Source organism: Drosophila busckii, chromosome X (genome assembly GCF_011750605.1).
Source record: "Drosophila busckii strain San Diego stock center, stock number 13000-0081.31 chromosome X, ASM1175060v1, whole genome shotgun sequence".
Taxonomy (NCBI): Eukaryota; Metazoa; Arthropoda; class Insecta; order Diptera; family Drosophilidae; genus Drosophila; species Drosophila busckii.
Window position 1 is genome coordinate 18,360,046 of NC_046608.1, and position 22,840 is coordinate 18,382,885.

Genomic DNA, 22,840 nt, shown 5'->3' on the forward strand with positions numbered 1-22,840 from the left:
TTTCGCCTGCTCGCATACATGCATACATATGCATGTACATAAATATATGTATGTATGTTACATATATAACTGGGCATGGCTCAATGCTTGATGGCGCTCTCGCTCTCGCTTTATTTCTCTTTTCTAAACTAAACATTGTTGTTTTTGGAGCTTAAGGTTGTCTTAAGGTTGCAGTGCGCTGCCTAAGCGCAGCGCGCGTCGCTGCCGCTGTTGACTTTAGCATTTAACATGTCGCTGTTATGAGCATAGATCAATCGTGGCTGTTGTTGTTGTCTGTCCGCAGTCAACATAAACAAAAGAAACTATGCCAGCAATTTGTTTGCAGGTGTTGGCTGTAATTAAGAAAACAACTGAAGAATTTTAACATGCATACATATATTGATAAGTTATTGCAGCAATCGTTTTAATTGTAATTTTAATTGATTTGAGCTTACGTGCAAGCATAAATAAGCTTTATGCAAATCATAGTTTAAAATATAGTCTATAAAATTTACTATGCATAAAAGCAATGTAAGCGCAACGGATTCCGCACACACACACACACAAACACACGCTTACCTGTATGGAAGTTGTAATTTTCCGCTAATTTGATGCGCAAGCTCTTTGTCCAAGACACTGTACGTTGGCTCTTTATCAGTCTCAAATACACATATTAACATGCAAGCTGACTACCTGGTTACCCGCCTAGCTGTCTGTGGGTCTAGCCTGCTGCTGTTGCTGCTGGTCACTTGGCCAATACTTGATAAACATTTCCGCCTGTTGCGCATCGCTGCGGTCAGCAGCAAGGCCAGACACAGGCAGCAGCAGCAAGGGACAGAGGGACAAGTAATTTGCAGTCACTGTTAAAGTTTTTACCGTTAGGCATGCGTCAAGCGTCAAGTTGATGTACGAGCTAATCAAAGTTTTGTTTGCTTCCAAGAATTAGTTAGTTAGTTAGTTACACTATTGCTTAACTTTTTACACAATTGTTGCTTTATTGTCGATTTATGTGAATTATTGGTAAAACCAAACAAAATAATTTATGTTATACACATATAGTATCAATGCTTGGAAATTAAATTTAGAAATACACTCATATATAAGTATGTAAGAATTTAACGTTTTAAGTTAAATATATAATTTGTATTTAGTTTTTTTTCAATACTTGTTATGTAAACTGTGGGCTGGAATTTTCATTATTTTGTTTTTTTGGGGTTACGCTAGTATTACGCTAGTATACTTTTAAAACAGCTGTCATAATTATTGTCAACATTTATAACACTTGATACAGTACTATGTATAATGTATATAAGAAAATCCCTTTTTTGTATAAATATGTATACCATAAATAAATGTTAAATCTTATGGTATTTTGAAAGTTATGTTTAACACACAAAAAATATGTATATGCATATAATAAATTTAATTTTTATGTGCTCTATAGCTATTAGAATTAATCGGTTTTAGTTAGCTGAACGGCTTCGTTTTTGAGCATGCGTGTTAAATATATACACATATATCATTAATGTAGCATTATATAGCTAGTTAGTTTAACTCAAAACTATGGATATACGTATGTATGTATTGCTGGCTCTTATCACCTTTTGTTAAGTTAAGTTATTACTGCTAATAGTCGACAATACTCTTGCTGTAGCTAAAACATAAACTGCTTGATATATAATAATTATGTTTATAATCAGCGCAGTCAAGTTTTATGGCAAGAGCATATTAACTTTGAATTATAGTTTGCGCATTACACAGCTAGACATTTAGATATCTATAATTTGCTTGATATTTAGAATTAATCGTATAACGGCAACAAATTTTACACTCAGATTTTTTTTTTTTTTTTGATAGATTTGTGTTCGTTATGGGAATTAGTCGATATGCAATAAGTTTTGGCATAACAACAACAACATAGAAAGCTTAATCACAACAATTAAATGATATAATACGTTAACGTTCAGATACATATATCATGTGTATATAGTAGTATATAAGCATATGCATATGGCTATGTCTCTGCTATTATATTTCTGACGTTTCTCTGGTGGTATACAGCATTGCATTGAATTCGTTTATAATCTAAACATAAAAGATATGCTATGATTGCTTACGATTATATTATTATTTTATATGGTACATAAAAATAGCACTTGAAGATATTGTCACAGATTCGAAAAACACAAGCCCACAAAATATTGTTGGATTAAACATAAAACTAAATGCTCAACACACAATCGTATAATGTAATATGATATTGTATGATTATTATTAAATAGGTATACATACATATATTGTTTATTAGTTATAGTCAGCAATCTCAATTCGCTAAACAAAACAAAAATTAAATAGCGCACGAGGCGATTTCTGAGCATTGCACTTGCCCCAGTGTTGGGAATGAAATATTCGGATATGTTTTGTTATATATTATCGTCGCTAACTAAGTTATGCATTGCGTATATTAACTATGCAGTAAAATAATTAGTTTAGCTGTTATCATTAACATTGTATATAGTTTGGTTAGCTATTGTTTCATTGAAACCGCGCGTAGTTTTCATTTGCTTTAATTTTCTTGCGGATTCTCTTACTACAAACTAAACGAAATTAATTAAATTGTCTTTTTGTTATTGTTATTTTGCGAGCAGTCTTAGGGAACATACAAACGTATTTAATACATACCGACGCTGCTGTGGATCGGATGAGCGAATTGTGGATTCAGTTATTGTCCATATTTACAGTTATTGTGATGGGGTATTGGCTTGGAATTTACTCCTCCTCCTCCTCGAGCGACTTCTCGGGCAGTCCATACTTGGGACAGCACATGCCCTCCGTGCCGTCCATGTTGAAGCAGAAAATGCTGCGCTCCAGCTCAGTGGGCTCGTGCGGCACAATGCCATGCACCTCCTTAAGCTCCGCCTCTGGGAACCAGGCGGGATCGGTATCCTCAACGACCTTAATGCCGCACAGACGCAGCACGGCCACAATGGGTATCCACAGTATGGAGGAGAAGATGAGTATAAAGGCAATGACAATGCACCAATGTGGCCACTCCATGGACTGTGTGGCACCTTGGGCTGCAATCCAGGCCGGATAGCTGCTGCCATCGGTCACCAGCTGATACAGCGAGGCCATTAGTATGGTCACCATAGCGGCGGGTGACAAATACTTCCAGCAGAACATCCAATAGAAACTGGGCCTGGAGCCCGTCATCATTTCAATGTCATCCGAGAAGCGACGCACGCCATAGATATAGCTAATGGCCAGGCACTCGAAGAGCGCAATGATCAGCAGCGGAAAGTTGCCGGCAAAGCTGTCCATCAGCTGAAAGATGTAGCTGCCGGCGCCATTGGCAAAGCACATGGATATGAGACAGCAGGAGAGGCACAGGGCCTGCCAAAAAAAAACAAAAGCAATAATAAGTTGGCTTAACAAAAGGCAGTTGGATTAGCTTACGCCCACTATGTACTCCTTGGGCATATTGGGAAACAGTTTCATGTCCACCAGCGAGGTAACAACGCCCTCTAGCGTGCCAAACTGCGAATCAATGCCCAGGGTGAACAGCATGAGAAAGAAGAGCACAGCCCAGAGCTGTGCGCCTGGAAATTGATTGATGGCCTCCGTAAAAATGATGAATGCCAGTCCAGTGCCTGAGGCGCTCTAAAGTGACAAAAAAGCATTAAATTTAAACTATGCATGGAATGCTTGGACGCTTACATTGGCCAGTTCCTTCTGCAGATCACAAATGGGCAAATTGCTGGTGCGATTCTGGAATACCAGGGAGGCGCGCTCTTCGGTGCAGCGATCAAACGTAGCCGTAGCCTTAAAGCCAATAACCGAGAAGACTACGACGCCAGCAAACATGGAAGTGCCGCAATTGGTGAGCGATACCAAGATGGCATCTCTATAGCAATTGTTGTTCGCCGGATTGTAGGAGCTGAAGGCAATCAAGCCGCCAAAAGCCAAGCCCAGCGAGAAGAATATTTGTGTGCCGGCCTCCAGCCACACAACTGGATCCAGCAGCGTTTCCCAGCGCGGTGTAAACAAATGCGCAACTCCATCGGCGGCGCCCTTGAGCGTAATGCCGCGAAAGAAAAATATAATGAGCACCACATAGGGAAAAATGGCGGTCATGTAGACAATTTTGCCCGACGAGGTAATGCCCTGCACCATGCATATGTAGACCAAGAACCAGGAGACAATCAAAGCAATGGCCATGTGATAATTGAAGTTCTCCGGCATATCGACGCTCTCCGAGCACTGCAAAGTGGTGCGATACCAATAGAACGCCGTGGGCGATGAGGCCACGCACTCCGGCTCATGATCGTAGGTAAAGTTCTTGTAGAGACGCGTAGGGCAGTCAGCCCAGGGCAGCGGCGACTCGAAGCTGTGCAGCAAATAGATCAAGCACCAGGCGATAATCGTGTTGTAGTAAAGCGCCACAATGAAGCTAACAACGGCCGAGGAGATGCCAATGCCGCCCAAATAGGGCGACACTTGACTCCACACGCCAATGGCGCCCTTGCGCAAGCGCTGACCAATGGCCAGCTCCAAATAGAAAATGGGTATGCCCTGTACGCAGAGCATAATGAAGTAGGGCACCAGAAAAGCGCCGCCGCCATTCTTTTGCGCCAAGTAGGGAAAGCGCCAGACATTGCCCAAGCCCACAGCATAGCTGCGTTAGAAAGTTAGAAAGCATAACAAATCAATCATATACTATATATGCATCCACTCACCCTATGGTGGCCAATAGAAACATAATTTTGCTGTCCCAGCTCTCACGCTCCTCGCCCTCCTTTTCGCCTTCAACAATGTCCTGCTGTTCGGCTGCCGCTGCAAGAATCTCTGCCTTAGCTTTGCTGGTGCTTGCCTCTGAGCCAAAGGCGGGCTCCTGCTCCAGCTCCGATGATTCATCAAATGCATCTGACATAAAGCCCTGATTTGTGGCGCCATACATCGGCTGATGATGTTGATGCAGCGATGTGTGATGATGATGGCTAACGCCATGTTCCTTGGGCACCAAGCGTCCGCGCAGCTCCTGCAAAAGTGAAATTCAATTAGGACAACAATTAATTGCAAACTCAAGTGCATACATTTCTTAATTATATTATTGTCACTTACTCTTAGCTCCAGCTGATCAATGCTCTTCTGGCTTTTGAGCACAATGTCGCGCGAGCTTTGACGTCGCAGTAATTGTGCTGTGTTCGCCATTTTGTTGATTTTACGTCGTTACGTAGTTTTCAAAAGTTTTGTTTCAGAGTTAATTAAATTAATCGCTTTTAATTTGTGTGTGTGTGCGCTCAAAGTGCTAAACACAAATACCAATTGCGTTCGCTTTGTGTGTGCGTGTGTGTGCGTTTCTTTTGTGCGTATGTGTGTGCATATGCTTGTGTGAGTGTGTGCGATTCACGTAACTAAAGTATCAATCGACATGCTTCGTTGCATACTTATTGGAGCCAAATGCAAGCATCACTATTAGTTAGCTAAAAGATTGCACTTTCAATTAGTTTAAATTCCAAGCACAAACTGTTTTCAGCTTTAATTTTATTACGCTGCAGCATTCAGCATCAGTTTTTTAGCTGCCTTGGCGTACACTTTTAGTGCTGTGGCACTTATAATAAACTTTCTGAAGCACTTGTTGAGTAAAACTCAACCATACGTCTTACGTCACAGCCCAAAAAAGTAATAATAAAAAATGTGTCGTCGTCGATTGACGTGCATGCATAGATTAATCATGCAGACAAATTGGTTTTAGTGCATTATTAGAATGGCAGCCACAAGGACACTCCTGACAACTATTTGCAATGCGTGACAATAATAAATCAATCACGACAAGAGCTTACACGCATACACACAATAATTGATAATAAGCGTAGCACACAACGGTAAATAGATGCCATCCAGTAGTAGCTAATGTGGCTGCCTCTAATGTATGTGCGCTGTTAATTTTGCTTTCAATAAAACGTTGTTTTTACGCTGCAGCAATTAGGACGTAATAAAAGAGTTTATGAATTTTGATTACCATTAGCTTTTTGCTCACTTTGCTGTCTGTGTGTATGTATGGGTGTATGTGTGTTTAGGCAAATTCGTTGGCCTTATATAACTGCTGCTCAAGTTGAGTGGGAGGACACACACACACACACAGTAGATTTTACAGCACGTGCCTGGCAGGTGGGCGGCCCAGGCATTACACTTTATTATGCGCCATTCTCGCGGTTCATCATTTAACACACATACAAGTGGAAAATATGTCCGCTGCCTTTGTGTCCTTTTTGTGTCCTTTTTGTATCTATGTGTGCGTTAACTGTGTAAATATGCCTGCGAACGTTGATAAACTAATCAACAAAATGTATATATGTATGTGTGCTTTGTAATGTGACGTAAGGACACGCCGTGCTGCTGCTGCTGCTGCTGTTGCTGCAGGACGTTGACAGGAAACTGTTGAGCGGACAGGATAAAATGCCAGAAGTTGCTGTCGCTGCTCAATTGAGTGCGCGCGCATACAAACAATAAAGCGCAGCGAGCGCCAATTAGAATGAGACGGCCATACACTTGAGGGGGCGGACGAAAGGCACGACTAAAGGTTTGTGTAAACAAAACTCTTCCAACTGGCCAAACACCAACAAATGAGGCCAAAGCACACACAAAACAGCTGTTGAGCTTACTGCCATTGTATGTGGTAGTTTATTTGTCTGCGGATGAAAAAGTAATTTAATAATTAAAGGCAAACATGTGGGTGTCTTTTTAATTACATTTTACACACGCAAGCTACAAGCTTAAAATTATACTACGCATTAAAATGCGCACCAAGATAGATTGCGGCGGCAGACCGATAACTGCGATATCGACTTGAATTCGAAATGCAGCAGGCCGCCAAATGCAGAAACAGCTGACTCGAACATTATTTGTTTTTTAAGCAAACACTTGGACTACTTAGTATATTTTCGTTGAACGTTGTACAATTTATGGTAACAAACACTCATTTTTAACAAGGTACATTTTGTCTAGACACTATCACAGATAGCTAATGTCATAGTTACGCATCTTCCACCTGAGCCGCCAGAAATTGTTCCAGAAACCTACATCGATAATACGCTCGTGAAAGTTCAGCATGCCCACTGTGGTGTATTCACAAATAGCCGGATAGGTGCAGTCATCCTCATCGTACATATCAACCCACACAATTGTGCAAATGCCCAGCGGCAGCAGGCGCAGTTTCTTATGGTTAATAGCACGCTCCAGCATAAGCATGTATTGTGCTGATTCTGGATTCTGTTGTGCTGGAGGTAATGTTATCAGGCGGTTGGTTTGGTTACGCATCAATGTATTGAACGCTTCCTGATCTGGACTACGCTTGGCAGCCTCGTAGAGAAACAACGTGGCGCCGCCATAGAACAACGCTTTCTTGGGCTTGTTGTAAGACTCCTTGACAACGTTGATGGCCACCTCAGAGTAGTCGCGCATCAGTCCCTTCCAGTAGTTAGCCCACTTCTCCACAACTGTGCCCTTAAAGCGCTCCGGCAACGTAAATTTGTCCTCTAAGCGCACGCGCAAGGCCGTAACGCGTTTACCAACGCCCAAATTAAGCAAGCGCATGTTGCAGCACTAAAATCGTATTGTTTTTCATTAAAGTTAAGCAATTCCAAAAAAAAATTAAACAAAATAAAATTGTTACATACGCTTGAGCACACCGAGTAATTTAACCTGACAGCTGAATCAAAAGTATCGATGTTGAGCAGGTTCCGTATGTATCGTTCAATTGAACTTGTTCGCGAACAGTTGCGCTGCCCGCGCGTAGCAAAATAATTGCATAAAAACGCAAAACAAATGCAATTAACTGAGCTTTGATAGCCATTGTGTGTTGAAATCAATTTTGTTGAGCGCTGCTCAGATGTGATTCATGCCCAGCGTCAGTAGATCACACACAAAAACAAATATAAAAAAATAAAACACAAACACTCCACGGCAACGACCACAACGGACAGCCGCAACAGTGACTTTTTTTTCGATTGTGTGCGTGTTTTTATCAAAAACGTCATTGGCATTGGACGTAGCGCTCACATTTCATTGTAGTCTCAATTGCGTACCAAAAATAAACAAGAGCGCGCATTAGAGCTTCAGTGAAAAGCGGAGAAGCCGTAAAAGAAAAAAAATCAGTTTTACACAAATCGAACTTGTTGCTCAGCAATAAGCAATAGCAAAAGCAACAGCAGTCGAACGTTGTGAAATAACAGTTGAACGGTTAAACGCGGCAGCAGCGGTTAAAACAGATCCAATTGGAATTTAAAATAAGACTTAAACAAACTGGAGAAGTGGAAGAGAACGCGAAATTCGACAAAGAAAATGGATACACGCCAGCGTAGTCCAGCTGGTGGGCCAACAACAAATGCAGCGACAACAACAACAAATAGCGATAAACCAACGGTACTGGAAGGTACATGACATACATACAATACATATATAAATATAAATAAATTAATCATATGCAAACAGACTCACTTATACAGTCAACAGATAAATATTTGTTGAGCTTTTGGGCGTCTATGGGATGGTGGGCGCCAATCTGACGGCAGAGTTACAACCCTCATGCTACACCCAAGGCTCAAATCTAAAAATACTACGCAGTAAAAGCACTATTATCCTTTCACACACACACACACAGACGTATGCATGTGTATGTGAGCTTTTGTGACCTGTTGATTGAGCTATTTTTATGAGACAATTACAATGCCAAGCTCTGATCAATGGCTGGCTAGTCAGTTATCAATAAGTCTATAAACAATTAAATTATGCACTCACCCCCTGCTCAACTCTCTCTCTTTTGTTGCTCTTTGCTGTTAACGCCCCCTTGCTACAATATTCCATGTATTCCAGGCGTTTTGTATAACATTTTCGAAGGCCTAACGGACAAAGATGAGCAGGTGCGTCAGTCCATGCAACAGGCCATAGTGCGCATACTGGAAACGCATCCGCTACGAGCCTCACACATACTCATCGACTATAGACGCAAACATGCCAAGCTGAGTGAACAAACTGTGGCATTGCTGCTAGAGTAAGTGCATCCAAAATTGTCAGTGCTTATTAATTGTATGCTTAATTTATTTTGCAGCTGCATACAGCGCGTAGTTAGCGCTGAGACGCCCACACCGCTGCCTAGCGCTGCGCATGAGCTATTAATAGCCTTGGCCTTGGAGGAGCTGACACGCAGCGTGGATCAGCATGTGCCCAGCATACAGAATCCAGCTTTATTCATACTTGTGGCCATTGGACGTGGCGCTGATTGTGCGCTGGTGGTGGAAACACTGCAGGCGCATTGTGGCAACAGCAACAATGCACAGCTGCCGCACTTTATGCTGATGCAGTGCCTCGGCCAGCTGGCCATGGCGAATACAGCAGGCTTAGTGCCACACATAAAGGCGATACTGGCGCGCTGCCTGCCGCACTTGGGTGGCATCAAACAGGATCACATAAAGCTGGCCTATGCCTATGCCATAGGACGCTTTAGCGAGGCGCTGCTGGAGCATGGCACAAATACGCCGGAGGGTGAAACCAAAGCGGCAGCCAATTGCACCACAGAGATAAGCGTTGCCTACGATGTGCTCTTCAACCAGTGGCTGCAATCGCGTGAGCCCAAAATCTGCATGGAAATCCTGCAGGCATTGAGCAGCATGTATCCACTGCTGCCCACAGATCGCATACAGGACCAGGCGCCACGTTTGGTGCCACAAATTCTCATGCTCTATCGTCGCAATGCGGATCGCAATGCTGTTACACAATTTCTATGCGCCGTGCTCAAAACGAATCTCTCGCTGAACCCACAGGTGCTGGATAGTGTCATAGATGCGCTAATTACACATCTGTTCGATCTGGTTTGCGTGAATCCCGACTACGAGAAGCCGCAGACGGTGAAAGGACACTACGAAGTGCTGCGTTGTTTCAATTTGCTGGCAGCCAATTATGCAGCCAAGCTAATGGACACGCTGCTGATACATTTGCGCACCAATAGCGAGCGTGAGCGCATCAAGTCGCTGCTCATACTGACGCACTTGCTCAACAGCTGTTCGGTGCATGTGGAGAGTCGCCTGCACTCGCTGATCGAATGCCTCAAGCAACTGATACTAGCGGAGCGCAGCGTTAAGATGAAGCTAACGCTGCTCAAGACAATTGTAGCGCTGGCGCAAAAGTCGCTGATCAAGGACAAGGAGTTTGTTTGGTTTGTTGTGCGTCACAGCTGCAAGTACAGCAAGTTGACACAGGAGCAGGGCACGCTGGAGGAGCATGCCACGCTGGTGCTGAGCTGTGAGAATGCGCTATTCATGCTGGCCAGCACAGTGGGCACGCTGGATGAGCTGCTGAAGCGCGAGCTGCTCAACTATTTTGTGCTGCTGGACTACACGGACATTTGTGGCAATCTGGCCAAATGCTTGGCCAGTCTATTTGCCAAATCGCCGCATATAGAGTACGATATAGCCAGCGAGGAGGAGCAGCTGCCTGCAGCAGCTGCAAGCGCTGAAGCAAGCGGCGCCGGCGCCAGCGAGGAGCGCATCAAGCGCGGCAAGGTGGTGGTGCCCAGTGCGGAAACACTCTATGCTCGCTGCCTGGCGCTGCTGGGCAATCAGGCGTGCATTAAGCGCGCCTCCAACATACTCAGCTTCCTCAAGTATTACCAGCCGCAGCTGAATCCGGCGCTGGAGCCGCTCTGGGCAGCGCGCATTTCGGATCTGCTGCTGCAAATAAACAAGCCGCAAACGTATTTGCAACAGCTGCACGACTTTGTGCTCGATACCAATGAGTTCTTGTCAACGCGCGACGAGCAATTCGCTCAGCGGCTGGCCAACAAGCTGGCGGATCAGATGTATTTGTATCCCATGCAGCTGCCCGCATCGGAGTGGCAGCTGCCGGAGCTGAGCGCCGAGCGCGGCATGCTGCTGCAAGCTCTGGCGCTGACGCTCAACCAGGTCACCGATGTGGCCTGCATACACACCAAGCTGGATCTGATAGTGACGACGGCGCGTCAGGAGCGGCTCGATAAGCATGTCAAGCATGCGGACTACGAGCGTCGCATTGAGCCCTGTGCACGCGCCTTGGGCTACATAGCGCGTCAGCATTTGGCGCATGTGGTCAAGAAGCTAACGGAGCTGGCGCAGCTGGGCACACGCAAACACTCGACGGGCTTCTTTAGCAATTTGCATTTCATCAAGGATACGCATAAGGAGCTGGAGACATACAAGAGCAATCTGCTTGTGGTCAAGGCTTTTGGTCGCATCATGGATGAGGCGGATCCGCTGCAATCGCTGCAGCATTTGGACGATGCCATGTTGAGTTTCCTCATGCAGCAGCTGGCGGTGCACAAGGATCAAACGATTATGTCTGCCATATTGCAAACGCTGCTGAGCATTTGCAATCAACTGATTGTCACCAAAGAGCAGCTGCCTGCGCCGCTCAAGCATCGCAAGCAGATTATGGAAACGGTCTTTAGCATACCCATAGAGGCGCCGTTTCACGATCTGCCGCTGCTGCCCACCATACTCAAGCTGGGCACCGACTTTATACGCATTGGTAAGTGTCAAAGCAAAACTAAGCAAAAGAGACACTCACCCCAACAATTTTTTGATTGCAGGTGGTCCAGATAGCGAGGAGTGCGTGGACGGCAGCGTCATCTTTGAAATCGCCTGCAAGAACTTCTTTGGCTGTGCCAAGCAGCTGAAGATGAAATTCGATTCACAGGAGGATGATGAGCATAACAGTTTTCTGGCCAAGCATTTGAATGAATCGCTGCCGCAGCTGAACGCGCTGGTGCGTGTCATAGTCGAGCTGGACGCCTCGCCGGCCACATTGGATCTCATCATTGGCATACTCGATGGCTGGCTGCGCGATAAGAACTCCGAGGTGCGCATCTGCGCCAGCCATGTGCTCAACAATACGCTGGAGGTTTACATTAAGTCCATGAAAATCGGCGGCTGTGAGGCGCCATCGAAGTTCAATCAAACGGGCCAAATGCTGGGCAAGATTGTGCCACGCTGCATTGACTCCAATGGCACGGTGCGTCAGGTCTCAGTGGATATATTGCAGAAGACGCTGGAGATTGCCTGCATCTATGAGACGCTCACCATAGCGAGCATCGACAGCAGCGCCGAGTGGCTAAAGGAGATCGAGTGCATCAAGGAGCACATCATAACCGATGAGCCCAAGCAGATATATAATCTGGCTGGCGACATAGCCAAGATTATAGCACAGCGTATATCCAGCTTTCAGTACTTGCAGTTCTGGTAAGTAGCCATAACTATATATAGCTAGCTCACTCACTCACTCACTCTCGCTGTCTCTTTCTCATTCGTAGCAAAACTTTGCTGCAGTCGCTGCGTGATCCAGAGCAAAGCTCCACCATTGGCGCCAGCGTAGTGTTGAAATTCTTTATACAGCAAAAGGGCTCGGAGCTGTTTCATGCTATACCCGATCTGGTCAAGGATTCGCTGGTCGCGCTGCAGCTTTGCGAGGTGCCGCGTGCCAAGTCGGGCGTGCTCAAGGCGCTGGTCGCGCTAACCAAGCATCATCCCAAACTGGTCTGCACCGAAATGCTGCAACAGCCGCTGCCCTACGACGAGCATCTGGTCGAGTATTGGCATCTGGTCTGCAATGACCCAGAGCTCACTGGCATCATGTTGGACAACTTTCTGCAGCTGCTAAGCGGCGCCTGTTTGCATGAGCCGCACGAGCTGCCAGCCGCTGGCCAGCGCTTGGCCAGCATACAACCCTTTGCTATATTCTGTGCGCTCCACGAGATGCTGCCCTGCAAGGATATACACGATGTAAGTGTGTGACTCATTAAATTAATGATCAATACTAATTGCTGCTATTGTTGCTGCCAGCAATTGCAATCACGTTTCTCGGAAATCTTTAGCATGCTGCTTACCTCGCTCTCCAGCTACATCAATCTGGGCGCTCCTATGCCCAGCATATTGGCTGCACCATCAAGTCCCAATCAGCCTGTCAAGGCGGCGACCAAATTTGGCTTTGTGCCCAACAAGGAGCTGGTCAAGCTGAATCCCTGCCAAATAGCGCTCGAAACGTTTCAGGCTTTTCTCAACAATCTCGAAATGGAGCAAATCGCCACAGTGCTGACGGTGAACACACAGCTGGCGTCCAGCAGCGATTGGCAGAGCTACATAGAGCTGCTGACGCCCATGGCCATTGGACTGGTGCATCAGCTGCAGCTGCACTCGCCGGCAATGCGTCAGCTGGTGAACGCATTGAGCAAATATGTCGCCTCACCGCATGATGCACAGCGTGTGGCCGCAGTGGGTCTCTATTCGCGTCTGGTGCCGCTCAAGCCAGGCGGCGAGCTGGCCAGCACCATAATGCTGCATCTGGGCGGCGCGCTGAGTGATCCGAATGCCGTGGTGCGTGGCCTCAGTCTCCAGGGCATGGGCTATGTGGGCCAGCTGACGGAGCATGAGTCCGCGCGCTACACGGAGGTGGCCATACAGGCGCTGCTCAAGGGCGTGGACGATACAGTGGGCGATTGCCTCATCAATATTCCGCTGGAGAGCATGCGTGGACTCTCACGCATCTTGCAGGCGCTGCCCAGCGAACGTGTCGAGCCCTTCCATGTCTCGCTGGCCATACGCATACGTCCGTTCTTTGGCAATTACTCAATGGAAATGCGCGAGGCGGCAATTATTCTGTTTGGTGATCTATGCGAGTCGAAGCATGACGATGGCAACAGTTCACCCACCTCGTCGATGGAAGCGCTGCGCGAACAGCTGCTGGCCAATCTATTCCCGCTGCTGTTGCATCTCAGCGAAAGCGAACTGGCCGTGGCCAGCGCCTGTCGCCACACGCTGCTGCGCGTCTGTCGCCTGCTGCGCGCCGTGCGCGTTAACGAGCTCGCCCAGCAGCTGCAAAATGAGCAGCTTTACTACAACAGTTTTGTGGTGGAGTTTGTCAAAACAATTGTAAGCATAAATTCATAATAATTAGTTTTTATTACTATTACATGTTTTTTTTTTCGGCTCTTGCAGGCCTTGGAGCTGACAGAGCACATACAGGATTTTATAGACTCGTGCATGCCCAAGCTGCGTAGTCAGTGGCCCGAAGTGCGCGGCAGCGCTGCCATTGTCATAGGTAAGCATGACTAGCTTTATAGCCTTATACCAATTCTTTTGTTAATGTTGCTATTTGCAGGCATCTTGCACAATTTTCTCAGCGAACGGAATGCGCAGTCGGAGTCGGTGGCCAGCAAAATAGCCGTGTTGCTGAAGGACGAGCAGGCAACGGTGCGAGTGCGTGCCGCTCAAGCGTTGGGTCATTTCTTTGGCGATATTTAAACATGGGACCAAATCAACAATTTATTATATAACTTAATCTATATATATATATACTATATGTGTATTATTAATTAGTAGTATTCTTTCCAAGTGTGATCCTAACTACGCCTTTTGCTCTGGCGTAGCCTTTTGTATCCTTATTATGTTTGATAACTGTTTGTTTTGTTTTGTTAATCATATATACATACATATATATATATATAATCTATATACACAATTGCATTTATGCAATGTTCGTTATTAAACTTGTGCATCTATTGTTAAATTGTGCGTACGTTACTCGCCTCAGTTGCAGCCAAGTCAATTAATTTTAACAAAAACCAAGACTCTCTTAACAATAGATATGGCAGTAGTCAGAGCTTAAGCATAACTCTTCAATTTGTTTATGTATCAATTCCAATTGTAATTTGTGTGTACCTTTAATTAACGCTTACCAAATACATCCATACATATATTCAAATGCGATTTATTTATTAACTCCTCTCTCAGTCAAAGGCATAATATTGTATGCGTCCACTTGACCAGCCTATGGTCAACACCGAACGATCGTTGGGATTAAGCAGCGGCTGGAAGCATATATAGCTGGGATATTCGGCAGCAGTTGCGCCGCGTATATAATAACTGCTCGAGATTTGTAAATCAAACTTTTGTATATAAGTGCGAAATACGGCCAGAGCGTTAGTGGTTTTGAAGCTGATCACCAAGTATTTGCCATGCGGATCCATGGCCAACTGCTGAGCAGTGCCGCCTACAAGTTCAGTCTGGCTGCCAGCCAGCGGGCAGGCATTCAAATTAGCTATAGGCATCACCTCCTTGTCATCGGCTTGCGCTAGAGAAATGCAAAAGCTATTAATCGCTTGATTATAAAAGTTGAAATCAACTGTAGGCAGCATTATACAGACGGTCAGCAAGCTTTAACAGCCGTCTACCTGGTGCTTGCCATGCTTTAATCTTGGCCCCCAGACTCGCGCTTGCTGCAACATCCATCACTAAGCAACAAGCGCCAATAACATCTGGGCCTCACATGCAAATCTATCTAAGCCTTACCTGGTCCCAAGTGCAGCTGCACAAACTGCAGACGATATAGTATAGGCTCGGCGTTGCTCACAAACAGCAAGAAGCGTCCACAGGGTGACCAGCAGGCAGTCTGCACATTGCCGCCATTGCAGACCCAGCGATCGGTGCTCCATTGTTCAGCGCACTTCCATACACGAAACACGCGATCCACAGTGGCCGCAAACATCCACTCATCACCAGGCGACCATTTTAACAGTGAGCCAGGTGGGCCCAGACGTTTGAGCGGCTGCATCATGCCGTTGTCTGGCTGCCATACAAGTATAGCGCATTCGCCTATAGATGCTGTGGCCAGCTGTGTGCCATCACGATTCCATTGCAATGTGCTAATGGGCAAATTGCCGGGACTGTAATTAAATAAATAGCTTAGCTTTGGCCCTTGTGTTATTCCTTTGTTAGCTTACGCACTGTTTAAAAATATGACTGGGGTTTAGGGTGCGTCCCAAATGCACATTGCTGTCAATGGACCAGAAGCACAAGCCTTGACGACAGCCTACGACCAGTTCAAAGGCACATAATGGACGCCAAGCCATGCAGGTAATATTGGTTTGCATGGTACTCTTAAGCACGGGACCAAGACCGGCATGAAGATCTGTGCTTTTGCCATAAATGCGCACCACATCATCTACGCCAGCTACGGCCAGTTTAAACAGGTGCATATGCCAGGCCAGGCAACGCACTGCGCTATGCTCCCAGTCTCTTGTCTCCACATACTGAGCAATGCGCTCCGCACTCACCTCCTGTGTGTGGGGAAATACTAGTAGCTGCACTCGTTGGCATATATCCAGCAATTGTGCCACTTTATCGCCAGCCTTGCCTATAAGTGGCGACTGTTCACGTGTTTTCTCACTGCGCGCCTCGGCCAGAGATTCCCAAAAGCCGCCATCAAAAAAAGTGCGCGTAATGCGCTTTAGCACGCTCTCGCTTTCGACCGGTATAAAGCTTTGGCAAGGGCTTAAACGCTGCGTTGTCCCAGTAGATAATTCCGTCTGCAGACATATGTTGGGATAATGCTCAAGTCCTGGTACATAGCTATGACGTTGTCCAAAATCGTTGCACAAGGCGGGACATTGCGTTAGGTTGCTTAATGTTGCCATTTTGAACTGTTGTTGTGTCGCATTGCGATAAGTACTTGTAACGATTGGTAACTGTGACTACAGTTGAAAATTATTGCAATTGCCAGCGGATGAATAGAATTCTTGCTGAAAACTTGTAACGATTAATAACTGTTACTAAAGCTGGAATTCATTGTGTCAGTGCAGTCCTGGTGTGCACCCATTCAAATTGTGCAACATAATATAATTATAGCGATTTACCAGATTTGTAAATCACCGCACAAACCAATAACATTAGTATTTCAGCATACATATACTTATTTATATTTATTGCTTGAGTGCTGCAACTCTATGCCTTAGCCCTGGTTTTGCGTTTTTGTTTGGCAGCAATAAATTCAAAACGCGAAATCTGTCAAATAATTATAAACAAATATATTTATATTATTTTCGTTGAGAAAGTAACATTTTTGGCGCATAAGTTCTGGTATGTATGATAAAACTTCAAGGCAAGTGACATTCATAAAGCTAAAGTCAAATTTATATAGCAGTTGTTGCAGTTTCGGACGCGCATCTCAAAGCAACATTTGGAAACTATTGGCGCTTGCTAGCAAGGGACACGCAACACTATGGATAGATCAAGAAAAACGCTTCCAGAAATCGAAACATTGCTGTTAAATCAAGCAGAATTAAAAAACAGACAGGATGAGCCCGATGTGCTGGGTGAGTGCAGGAGCGGAAGCAGCGGCAGCAGATCCTAGTTCTTGCTAATGTTTCCTTTTTTTGCAGATACATTGTTGATGCGTGTGGTGCAGTATGTATCCAATACGAATTCACCCTACGACGGCGCCTTACCTCATACAGAAGCTGAGTGCGTGCAGAAGATTATGACCAAATTAAACCTGAAGTCAGATACAACTAGCGGTGAACTCTTGGGCGATATCTTCTTCGACCGCTACAACAGTCTCATAAAAGGGGTAAGTTGCATTAATGTGCGGTATGCTCAGCACTTTGTAATGTCCGTCATTGTAGATTGAGAAGCATGGATTGCGCGACTTTCTGGCAAATCTGATCTTATGCCAATTGGAGGAAGATGTAACATTTGCTTCCAAGCTAAATGCTAGCATTAATGCAAGTACACTTAAAAATGCTACTAATGGTAAGCAAAGCAATTGGTCGGCATCTCCGCTGAATATTTCCGTTTTGGGGGAAAGTCAGGAGGAACGCGATGCTACCACAGACATTGTGCAAAATGCAATTTACTGTTTGATGGGCGTGCCGGGCAAGTACCTGAGGAAGGATGTCATTACGGGACGCTTCAAGCTTGATCCCACAAATGGCAGAAGCCTAACAGGTCTACAAGCTGGCATGCTGATGCGTCTATCCGAGCTGGGCTTCTATCACGATCGACTGGACAAGTACTCAAATATGATGACGGGCTATACAGCCATTGGTTCCATGGGCCAGGCTTTCATAACCAAACTCAAGAAGGAGCTAAACATGTATAATGGTCAGGTGGCGCTGCTTCAGGATAAGATGACGAAGTACAAGCAGCAGCTACGTGACTTTTCCCAACCCGAGGATCAATGGATGGAGCATCGGGCCAAAGCGCCAACACTGCTGGGACTGATCTGCTGGTATATAAAGCCATTGCATCGCTTACAATATCTGGTCAAGGTGGCACATGCATGCCAGCTTAAAAAGGGTGGCGAATTGGCTACAGCTATCTTTGAGCAGCTAAACACGGGTGATCCGGTCATCGATGAACTTGGACGTGAAGTCTTAATCGCCTGTTGCGCACCGCTTGTGCGAATGATCTCCAAGTGGATGCTAGAAGGTGGCATCGACGATAACTACGGCGAATTCTTTGTGGAGTCGTTGAGTCAAGTAGGTGCCGATCGTCTCTGGCATGACAAGTTTCGCTTGCGTCTAAGCATGCTGCCCAAGTTCTTGTCCCGCGAGCTGGCCGACAAAATACTCAGAGCGGGCAAAAGCATTAACTTTCTACGCGAAGTATGCGAAACACACGAACCCATAAATGGACTGAAGGAGCTTAAGCAGGTCATAGAAAATAATAGTAAGTAATTCGACACCACATCAAGTTCACAAGTCTTACATAAATCTTTGCCAGTTCCTTGCATTTTTGCGTGCGTGCCGGACACCAGCTGGCATGCTGCCATTGAAACTGCCTACATGCAGGCTTCCAAGGATGTGCTGGATGTAATGGTGGGTCCACACAAGCTGCTAGTGCATCTCAAAGGCATGCGTCGCTATCTGCTACTGGGCCAAGGCGATTTTGTTACCATTTTCATAGAAATGGTGAAGTAAGTTTTATGCAAACCAATCCAACATGCTTTTTCGGAATTTAAATTCATTTGTGCTTTTACAGAGATGAGCTGGAGAAACTGGGCACTGAGGTATTATCGCATGACTTGTCGGTCATGCTGGATGCGGCGGTCCGTTCCATCAATTCACAGCATGAAGATCTGGAGATACTTAATCATTTGGATGTGGTGGTGAAGACACCATATGCCGGCGACACTGGCTGGGATGTAATATCCTTGCAGTATATTGTGCGTGGACCATTGGCTACAATGCTGGAGCCAGCCATGCCCACCTATAAGGAACTCTTCAAGCCTCTATGGCGCATTAAGCACATGGAATTCGTTTTATCTTCAAAAATATGGAAGGAGCAAATGTGCAACGCCAAGGTATGTGAAATTTATGTAAAAGCTTTTGGATAAGATTAGTCTAATCTAATCCGGTTGTGCACCCATTGACCGCTTGATAAGCCAGTCCCACGGTAACAAAGTACACTTTTCTCTTTCGGCCAACTTATGTATTATTGTATGCAAAAGTACAAAAAAAAGAAAACATTAACAATGTAAACAAGAATGTGGTATAAGGAATTTGGAGCCTCTCATGCGGCACATTGTTTACAATTTAGCGTCGGTCTTAAGCAGCGGCGCCAGCTTCTGTGTTAGCATAATGTTGCCGGCAATCTTCAGTTTGCCCTTCATGAAAGCAGCCTGAGGATTCAGTTTGCCCAAAGCAATGTCTACCATATCCTCATCGGCCACAGTCAGTGTAGTGTCGACCTTAATTCCCTGCGCGGGTCCCTCGTATGCCTTGGCGTTCTTGCAATCCAGAGCTATTGACAAATAACAACAAATGTTCATTAACACACATGTAACACACTTATCCCATATCTAAGCTAACAGCTGGCGAGCGAAGTACAAGTACGTCATGTGCACTTTGAACTTGACGCAATGAAAATTTTTACAAGTGGATGTGCGTGTGTGTTCACTACTCCACTTTGATTTGTAATTAATAATTCACTAGTACTTACTCCATTCTTTGGCCACCTTGCCATCCTTGGTGATTTTGTAAAGGAACACGCCATTCACAGACTTGGCCTTTGCCTCATTCTCCTTAAGTCCATCAATGATTTTTTGGAATACGGCATCAGATTGCAGGGACATGATTGTTTTTTGATTGTTATTGGATCTGTCAATTGTAATTAATCAAAGTTACTTTTATGCAAAATGCTGATGAATGTTATTACGTGCTTACACTTGCTAAGTAAAACGCCAAGTAATGTTTTAACAGCGCCAATCGTTTATTTTATTGCAACCGAAATCGAACACAGTTAAAATTGTTTGTATGTTCAATTTTCTTTTTCTAATGCAAAGTTCGAGCATTGTGCGAGCGAGAGATCCGATGTTCGAGTTCGTTTCGCTTTCGATAAGAATCTATCGGAGAGAAATTGCTCTGTTAACATAACATGAGCTGTTACAATTTAAAGTTATAAAGATTAGATTGGGGTCTTAATGCTTGACCCCTGCCCTACCCCTTCCAGTTGCATAAAATATAATACTAGAATTAATTTCTATATACATTTTATTGCTGCAATTTAATTGCCCATATATTTCTCGGGATTCAGACCAGCTTGCTTCATTTTCACAGCCAGCGAGAACAAGTAATCATAGCACTCAGCCCTGTAAAATATGAATATATATAGGATATATAAAATACATATGCTCTGTCCACTACTCACATGGTCTTGGCCTTCTCCCAAGTCTGACCCCACACGTATACTCCATGGCAGCGCACAAGAACAGCGCTACAGCCTGGGTACTCCAACATGGCTGCATACATGCTGTCGGCCAGATCACGCTCAAAGGGCGTGTTATCTATAATTGGCACCACCAGCTCCTCGTCGTAGCGCAGATAGCGCTTATCTGCCTCATCGTAAATGCCCTTAATCATCTCCAAATGTGTGCAGCGAAATGTTTTGCCCGGCCAGAGCAACGTGGCCATCACGGCATCCTGAGAATGGGTATGAATTACAGCGCCGGCATTACGATGCTTATAGGCCAGCATAAAGAGCGGTGTGCATTGGCTTTTGTTGAGATTCTTGTGAGGCGGCGGAAGCTGCAAATCCTCGCCATTTATATTCTGTACAAACAAATCCTCTGGCTGCATGCGCTCCTTCTGTACACCAGATGGTGCTATATAGATCTCATTGCTGCAACAGAATTCACATGTTTTAGTAGCTGCGTGGAGATCATTGGAGCTCATCCTGAAGCTACTTACTTGTGCTTAATGCTCATGCCGCCGCCAGTGCCAGTGACCCATCCAAGATGATAGAATTGTCTACATAGCGAAGGAATCAGTTGACGAGGATGCTCCGCCGGCAAATCGTCAAAAATCGACAGAGACATTTTTCAATTACAAGTTATTTATGTCTATTTCCTGTCACTGTTAAAATATAGAATAATTTTAATAGCTGTAACAGCGCTGTTATGCCACTGTCAAATGGCAATTGAGTGTAGCGCGCAATATCGATATATTCATTTTAATTCAAATTTGAAAACTAACAAAATTGATTTGATTCTTTTAGGCACTGCGCGCTCTGAAGAACGAGATTAGCCAAACCTGCTATAGATTACATCTATTCACATCGGAAATTATGCACTTTGTGCATCAAATGCAGTATTATGTGCTTTTCGAGGTCATTGAATGCCAATGGGTAGAATTGCAAAAACATATGGAGCAGGCGACAGCATTGGATGACATCCTAGATGCACACTCGCGATTCTTGGCTAAAATAAGCGTGGGCTGCTTCGTGAACTCATCGTCGACAATGGAGCGACATCTGGAGAAGGTATACGATAGCATTATATGGCTAGAGAACTGGCAGTGCAACTTTTATGACAGCTGCTATAAGGAGTTGGAAGCGCGCCAGCGTATGAAGCGTATAATTGCCGAATCTGAGATAACTGGCCACTTTGGGATGACTACCGAACAGAAAATGGAGCGTGATCAGGAATGCAAACTATTCGAACAATCTGTTGTGTCAGCAAATTGCGTACTTGAAGTTTTTGCTACATCTTATGGTAAATCCGTGGCTACCTTTCTACTGGCGCTCAACTCCAGCACTGATCCAAATCTGCAACTCCTGGGAACACGCCTCGACTTTAATGAATACTATAAGAAACGCGATACTAATCTAAGCAAGCCGCTTACTTTCGAGCATATGCGTATGAGCAATGTGTTGGGCAAGAATAACAACGCAGGACGCTATTCCTTGTTCACTGGTAATTGTGGCAATAGCTAAGCGCCCCCACTCGACCCCAACGTCGTGCCAATACGAACACTCTAAATAATACATTAATCATTTGTATAGCCTGCTTTTAACGCTTTCAATTGGGCTTTCAGTCTGTAAGGACGTTATTAAAATCATAGTCTAACCGTAATAACTATAACTAAAGTTCGGCTACGTGTAATTTGTCAATTATTAACTACATATGCACAAAATTAACGCACAAAGCTAGCACAATTCTTTTTTTTTCACAATCGAATCGAAACAAGTGGTTTATGTCTATATAAGTAAATGCCGCTAAGCGTCTATTTTCACTTTGCATGCTGAAAATGCCTTAAGTATTTGAAGAAATGTACTCAAACCAAAATCCCAAATCTGAATTGTATTCTATATACATTCTGAGGCATTAGTGCCAATTTAATTTCTCGGAAAAAATGTAAACAGTATCGAATATTAAAATTGTTCACTGTTAAACTGATTAACATAAAATCTGTGTTAACAATTTGTTGAATCATGAAATCAAATAAATGAAATTATAAATAAATTGTATTTTGCCAATTTTTTTTTACCAGAAGGCACTTTGAAAACAATGAACAGCTGCTAAATGTATCGACAATGTTATCACATTAGCATCAGTGTTGCCATTCTATCATTTTTATAGCTGCCTGTCGTGAGCCTCGTTATTATAATAATAAAGTTTTGATAAACATTTCATATTTTATTTCCTTATTATTATTCTGTACTTATGTTTATGTTAAAATTCTAAAAAATAAACTAACAGCAATGTTAGTTACCATATATAT

The 22,840-nt window shown here is 44.5% G+C and overlaps 7 protein-coding genes across 8 annotated transcripts; 2 read left to right on the forward strand and 5 right to left on the reverse strand.

Annotated features, from left to right (window-relative positions):
• Window positions 1-1,357: 1,357 nt before the first annotated feature.
• On the reverse strand, window positions 1,358-6,456 carry LOC108607128 (sodium-dependent neutral amino acid transporter B(0)AT3). Its single transcript, XM_017997766.1, has 5 exons — window positions 5,101-6,456; window positions 4,716-5,017; window positions 3,697-4,654; window positions 3,436-3,639; window positions 1,358-3,372 (listed from the first exon to the last, which is right to left on the reverse strand). Exons 1-5 carry the CDS (start codon window positions 5,188-5,190, stop codon window positions 2,749-2,751), a joined length of 2,178 nt encoding a protein of 725 aa, XP_017853255.1. The 5' UTR covers window positions 5,191-6,456; the 3' UTR covers window positions 1,358-2,748.
• Window positions 6,457-6,925: 469 nt separating this feature from the next.
• Window positions 6,926-7,743, reverse strand: LOC108606639 (mitochondrial import inner membrane translocase subunit Tim29). Its single transcript, XM_017996935.1, has 2 exons — window positions 7,659-7,743; window positions 6,926-7,584 (listed from the first exon to the last, which is right to left on the reverse strand). Exon 2 carries the CDS (start codon window positions 7,573-7,575, stop codon window positions 6,994-6,996), a length of 582 nt encoding a protein of 193 aa, XP_017852424.1. The 5' UTR covers window positions 7,576-7,584; window positions 7,659-7,743; the 3' UTR covers window positions 6,926-6,993.
• Window positions 7,744-7,818: 75 nt separating this feature from the next.
• LOC108606637 (maestro heat-like repeat-containing protein family member 1) lies at window positions 7,819-14,323 on the forward strand. Its single transcript, XM_017996933.1, has 8 exons — window positions 7,819-8,413; window positions 8,854-9,031; window positions 9,089-11,538; window positions 11,600-12,248; window positions 12,320-12,788; window positions 12,849-13,934; window positions 14,001-14,103; window positions 14,164-14,323. The coding sequence occupies exons 1-8, from the start codon at window positions 8,323-8,325 to the stop codon at window positions 14,304-14,306; spliced, it is 5,169 nt and encodes a 1,722-aa protein (XP_017852422.1). The 5' UTR covers window positions 7,819-8,322; the 3' UTR covers window positions 14,307-14,323.
• Window positions 14,324-14,770: 447 nt separating this feature from the next.
• On the reverse strand, window positions 14,771-16,499 carry LOC108606638 (aladin). The gene is made up of 3 exons (XM_017996934.1): window positions 15,789-16,499; window positions 15,354-15,727; window positions 14,771-15,135 (listed from the first exon to the last, which is right to left on the reverse strand). The coding sequence occupies exons 1-3, from the start codon at window positions 16,475-16,477 to the stop codon at window positions 14,792-14,794; spliced, it is 1,407 nt and encodes a 468-aa protein (XP_017852423.1). The 5' UTR covers window positions 16,478-16,499; the 3' UTR covers window positions 14,771-14,791.
• Window positions 16,500-16,828: 329 nt separating this feature from the next.
• LOC108607034 (gamma-tubulin complex component 3) lies at window positions 16,829-22,537 on the forward strand. 2 transcript variants are annotated; one of them, XM_017997625.1, is made up of 7 exons: window positions 16,829-16,919; window positions 16,984-17,155; window positions 17,222-17,409; window positions 17,465-18,509; window positions 18,564-18,756; window positions 18,822-19,143; window positions 21,336-22,537. In XM_017997625.1, the coding sequence occupies exons 2-7, from the start codon at window positions 17,062-17,064 to the stop codon at window positions 22,050-22,052; spliced, it is 2,559 nt and encodes an 852-aa protein (XP_017853114.1). In that variant the 5' UTR covers window positions 16,829-16,919; window positions 16,984-17,061; the 3' UTR covers window positions 22,053-22,537. The 2 variants fall into 2 exon arrangements, with proteins under 2 accessions (XP_017853114.1, XP_017853116.1); XM_017997627.1 differs by having other exon boundaries at window positions 16,847-16,919; window positions 16,981-17,155.
• Window positions 19,255-20,103, reverse strand: LOC108607036 (peroxisomal multifunctional enzyme type 2). The gene is made up of 3 exons (XM_017997629.1): window positions 20,006-20,103; window positions 19,782-19,939; window positions 19,255-19,583 (listed from the first exon to the last, which is right to left on the reverse strand). Exons 2-3 carry the CDS (start codon window positions 19,912-19,914, stop codon window positions 19,369-19,371), a joined length of 348 nt encoding a protein of 115 aa, XP_017853118.1. The 5' UTR covers window positions 19,915-19,939; window positions 20,006-20,103; the 3' UTR covers window positions 19,255-19,368.
• On the reverse strand, window positions 20,336-22,625 carry LOC108607035 (probable methylthioribulose-1-phosphate dehydratase). Its single transcript, XM_017997628.1, has 4 exons — window positions 22,607-22,625; window positions 21,029-21,193; window positions 20,490-20,960; window positions 20,336-20,430 (listed from the first exon to the last, which is right to left on the reverse strand). The coding sequence occupies exons 2-4, from the start codon at window positions 21,154-21,156 to the stop codon at window positions 20,346-20,348; spliced, it is 684 nt and encodes a 227-aa protein (XP_017853117.1). The 5' UTR covers window positions 21,157-21,193; window positions 22,607-22,625; the 3' UTR covers window positions 20,336-20,345.
• Window positions 22,626-22,840: the final 215 nt, after the last annotated feature.